A 5,000-nucleotide genomic window follows, 5' to 3' on the forward strand; every position below is an offset into this window, starting at 1 on the left:
GTTTCTCTTAACGACCCCAGAATATTTTCAGAAATGATTTCAAAACAGATTAATTCCAAATTTGGGGGGGAATAAAATTCATCAATATGCTGACAATTTAACACCGCAGCTCCTGTGTTAACATCTGATGAAGCCAGCTAAGATTATTAAATAACGAAGTAATTTCAATATCTGCTGAGAGATTTAGGAACCACCAACCTTTCACATGAGAGGACAAAAGAAGGGGAAGAGGAGGGAAAAGGAAGGAAAGGAAAGGAAAAGAGAAAGGAAAGGAGAATGGCAAGGAAAGAAAAATAAGAGGAAAGGAAAGGAAAAAGGAAAGGAAGGTGAAGGGAAAGGAAATTTTATTCTCGTTATTCCATGCAATATTCTAAATATTGTTCTATTTTTTAGTCATTGATCATGATCACACCATTATACCTTGTCATAAATCCTTCTTCAGTGCTTATTTTGACTTATTTTAGAAGTCAAAGGAGAGGTGCAGAAAACCATCAACTGGGCACACGGACCAAATATCTATAAAAGATATTTATATCCACTTTCCGGAATTTTGCCTAGTAAACCTAAAGTATTTCAAAAGGAATATGCACAAGGTAGAATGTCCTATGAATCATGCATTAAAGGCCTGTATGAATGGTGAATTGGGACTTTAAAGAGAATTGGATAAATTCGTTCGGAATTAATTTTTCATTTATAGATCTTCGGGCCAAGGTAATCTCCCTTTTTAAACAGCTGCTCTTGGTGCATTTTAATTACTCTTTAAATAAAAAGGATAACGGCACAATCTCCTCATCCAATTCAGGGACATCTCACAAGGGGTATTGCTCTATTATTTAGACTTCCTATTCCCGTCAGCGGAAGAAAAATCACCTACGCAGGTAGGCCTCGATTTACGAGAGTTTATTTAATGGCCATTTGAACTTAGAAAGTGACTTATGACCGGTTTTTTTTTACAGTTATGACCGTTGCAGCGTAGCTGTGTGATCAAAATGGAGACACTTTTATGACATTCACACGTGTTCCCTTGTTGCCATTAAGAGTCAAGGGGGAAGCCAGATTCACTTAATGACTGTATTACTAATCTAACAGCTGCAGTGCTTCACTTAACAACTTCATTGTTTCCGGATAAAATATACCCTCCCTATTTATTCTAAGTATTTTAAGCTATCCCAAAAGGGGATGATTCATACCCAAGCATTAGTTTGTTGTCAATGAAGACCATGACATGGTTGTAGGTCTAAAGTTATAAAGTTGAGTTGTGTAATTCCCTAGACTAATATATAGCTTTTCTTCTACGGGGTGCAGCTTCTTATTGGAAGTACTTCAAAGTTCTCAACCCCAATCTCTAAAGAATTTAGTTTAAACTCTGATTAATCTCAATGAAGCAGGAGAGAATGGTGACCAGATACTAACAGAATAAGGGAATTGGAAGGGACCTTGGAGGTCTTGTGTTGTAATAAACACTTTCTGTTCCCTCCAAATCATATGTTCTTGCTTACCTAGGTTGTTATTTTGGGATGGACCATCCATGGTTAATACTCCTCTCAAGCAGTGGTCACCAACTGGTGGTCCGTGAACCACTGGGGGTCTGTGAGAACATTTTGGTGCTCTGCAGAAAAATTATTTGCATTTTTTATATTGCACTAAATCGGGGGTCCTCAAACTACGGCCCCTGGGACGGATACGTGCAATGAACGTTTGTGTTGCTGCAGAGTGTCTCCCCCTTCGGGGTCTTTTAGTCAGAGGGGGGAGAAATTAAGACTTGGGGTCTGCTTCGGCCTCCTGGTGGGGGACTTTAGGCGAAGGCTGGAGGGAAGAGCCACTGATGGCGAAGAGCTGGAGGGCCTCGTTCCAGTGGGACTGCATCATGGCCTGGAACTGGCTGACCATCTCAGCCTGCTGAGCCTCTAGTGCCGGTACCTGGCCTTGCACTCCTACAGGTCCCCCCCCCCTGCTTGGAAAGCCTATGCTCCTAGTCCTCAGTGAGGTGCTTCTGCTGACCCTCCTTTTTGGTCAGATCCAATTTGAACTGAGCTGTTTTGCTCTTTCTCATGGTAGCTGCTTAGCTCCAACAACTGCTTCCTGTTGGGGCCCTAAGGAGCCCGAGCAGGCAGGCAAGGAGTGGCTGGGAGGGGTGAGCAGAGGTCGGCGAGGCGCCCCTCGACATGAGTGACATCGAGTTGGCCACACCCACCCAGTCACATGACCACCTAGCCACACCCACCCAGCCGGTCATTAGGCAGATCGTATTAGCGGTCCACAGGATTTAAAATGATGAATTCAGTGATCCCTGAGGTCTGAAAGTTTGGTGACCCTGATCGAAAGGGTTTGTAAACCCTCCTGCGTTCCAGCATCAAATGTTCAAAACCCAATTGTCGGGGAACATTTGAAATTCAGACGTGCTTTCTTTTATGCGTATACATAAGACCTTTCACTCACAGCTTCCACACTGCCTTGAGAGGCAGGGATATTGAGATACGATTTCTTCGGAACAAAATGTAGAATCACCCCCCACCCCCCCCAGGGAGTAAACTTGGAAAGCAAAACAAGAACAAACATCCATCCTTCCTTCCACCGGAGGGTTCATCGGGGTGAAATCTTCACAAGTTGTTATGTCTGGAAATCCTGTCTGCTGGACTGGATTTTTCAAAGAGAAATCCTGGCGCACTTGAGAACACGTTCATGTTGAGAGTTTGGTTTAATTGCTTTACGCAAGGGGGGTCACCCGGTGGATGAAAGCTGCAGGATGGCTGCAAATCAACGGGGACCGAAGAGCAGCCAATTCCTCGTAATGATATCGCTGTCGGTCCTTGCTGGATCGGGTTTTTTTGTTATGAGCTGGGTTTTTGATCTATTATGTACATATGAAAAAGCCTTCCTAATGCTGATACCGAGAGCATCATAACAAGAATGACCTTTGAACCTGATTAATATCCTAGCTGTCGATCTGCACTTAAGATGAATGAGGATGCCTGAGAAAGTAAGAGGTTGGTTTCCCAGATGGAGGGCTTGTTCGAAGACTTCTTCTTCAAGTAATGATGGAAGGGTTCTCTCTCTCTCGTCCACTGTTATGACTTTGTAGTCATTTGAATGTCAATAGCAATAGCAATAGCAGTTAGCAGTTAGACTTATATACCGCTTCATAGGGCTTTCAGCCCTCTCTAAGCGGTTTACAGAGTCAGCATATCGCCCCCAACAACAATCCGGGTCCTCATTTTACCCATCTCGGAAGGATGGAAGGCTGAGTCAACCTTGAGCCGGTGAGATTTGAACTGCTGGACTGCAGATAACAGTCAGCTGAAGTGGCCTGCAGTACTGCACTCTAACCACTGCACCACCTCGGCTCTTGTCCACGGAAGACTCTTTGGCCAGGCTTTAGGATACATGACTGGTTTATGTAGATCGATTCTGAGAACGAACTGATATCAATGAAGAATATGTACTGACGTATAGTTGGGAACACTCTAATGTTGTAAAACACACCCAACAAATATGGGATGGATGGATGGATGGATGGATGGATAGATGGATGGATGGATGGATGGAAGGAGGGAGGGAGGAAGGGAGAGGGAAGGAAGGAGGGAGGAAGGGAGATGGAAAGAGCGTGGGGGGAGGGGGGGAAGATGGAAAGAGGGAGGGAGAGAAGGAGAAAGGAAGGAGGGAAGGAAGAGGGAGGGAAGAAGGGAGGGAGGAGGGAAGGAAGGAGGGAGGGAGATGGAAAGAGTGTGGGAGGGAGGGGGATGTGAGGAAGATGGAAAGAGGGAGGAAGGAGAAAGGAAGGAGGGAAGGAAGGTGGGAGGGAAGGAGGGAGATGGAAAGAGGGTGGGCGGGAGGGGGGGGGAGGAGGAGGAAGGAAAGGGAGGGAGAGGACGATGGAAGAGGAGGGAGAGAAGGAGGGAGGGAGGAAGGATAGAAATAGAGGGGAGGGAGGGGGGAGGACGAAAGGAAGGAAGGAAGATGGAACTAGGGTGGGTGGGAGGGAGGGAGAGAGGAAGGAAAGAAGGAAGGTAGATGGAAAGAGGGAGGGAGAGAAGGAGGAAGGGAGGAAGGAAAGAAGGAAGATGGAAAGAGGGAGGGAAGGAGGGAGGGAAGAAGGAAAAGGGCGGGGCGGGAGGGGAAAGCGGGAAGGAGAGGAGAATGAGGGAGGAATATGAGAAGGAAGAAGATGGAAATAGGGTGGCGGGAAAGGAGGAAGGAAGGAAAAAGGGGGAGAGAGAGAAAGAGGGAGGGACAGAGGCCAAACTTCAAAAGCATACAAGGGAGCCAAATCCCCTTTAAAGAGCCACTTACACAAGGTGTCCAGACTATCTGTTTTATGCATGCAGCCTCCATCCAGGAGAGCAATCTCTGAAATAAATTGTCCTATTGCAAATTCTCCTGAGACTGACTTAAACGCATCAGCCGGCCTGTCCATCTAATCCTTCATCTCGTGGATGCTCCTTCGCTCTCTGGAAACCAATTAATCTGTCTGAAGGCTGCCAATAACCGTCTGCTTGCTGGTGAGGCTTCGTGATGGATACTTACTGCCCCCATCCATACAATCCTACCAAACCTTCCCTTACACAGACTTCTGACTGCTCTCCTAGATTCTTGAGGCCCGCTATAAAACGAGACCTTTTGGGGTACCCTCTCAGTCAGTCAGCCAATGGATTAAATTTGCCCCCCCCCCCAAAAAAGGTCCAAAATGCCTCGGATTTGCAAATAGGATGAGTTTAGCAATGCATAAGTTATATCAGAAGCGCTCTAAGAGGGAAGGGTTAATTTGGAAAGACACGAATGGTTCATCTTCACGCATCTTATTCCTTGTCCATTTCTCCCCCCCCCATCTCCTTTCTGTCCTGACCTAGGCTTCCTGATACAGTAAAAAGCACAAGCTTAGTCCCCCAAACCCTCTTTTTATTTCAACGGCTGTGAATTGCGTTCATTCACAGCCCGTAATGAGTCCCAAATAGCTGTAAAGAGTCCTACAGTAGTCTGCCAAAGTCTTTCGGGATAGGGCT

General features: G+C 46.0%; 1 protein-coding gene across 1 annotated transcript in view; it reads right to left on the reverse strand.

The window, feature by feature from the left end:
* Positions 1 to 5,000, reverse strand: part of CACNA2D1 (calcium voltage-gated channel auxiliary subunit alpha2delta 1) — a gene marked incomplete at its 5' end in the record, with an annotated part of 139,216 nt that overhangs the window by 82,700 nt on the left and 51,516 nt on the right. The window contains 1 exon segment of the mRNA XM_032221893.1: positions 4,548 to 4,600. Within this exon segment, the coding sequence (XP_032077784.1) occupies positions 4,548 to 4,600 (53 nt within the window).

The sequence above is a fragment of the Thamnophis elegans genome, chromosome 7, assembly GCF_009769535.1.
Source record: "Thamnophis elegans isolate rThaEle1 chromosome 7, rThaEle1.pri, whole genome shotgun sequence".
Lineage (NCBI taxonomy): Eukaryota > Metazoa > Chordata > Lepidosauria > Squamata > Colubridae > Thamnophis > Thamnophis elegans.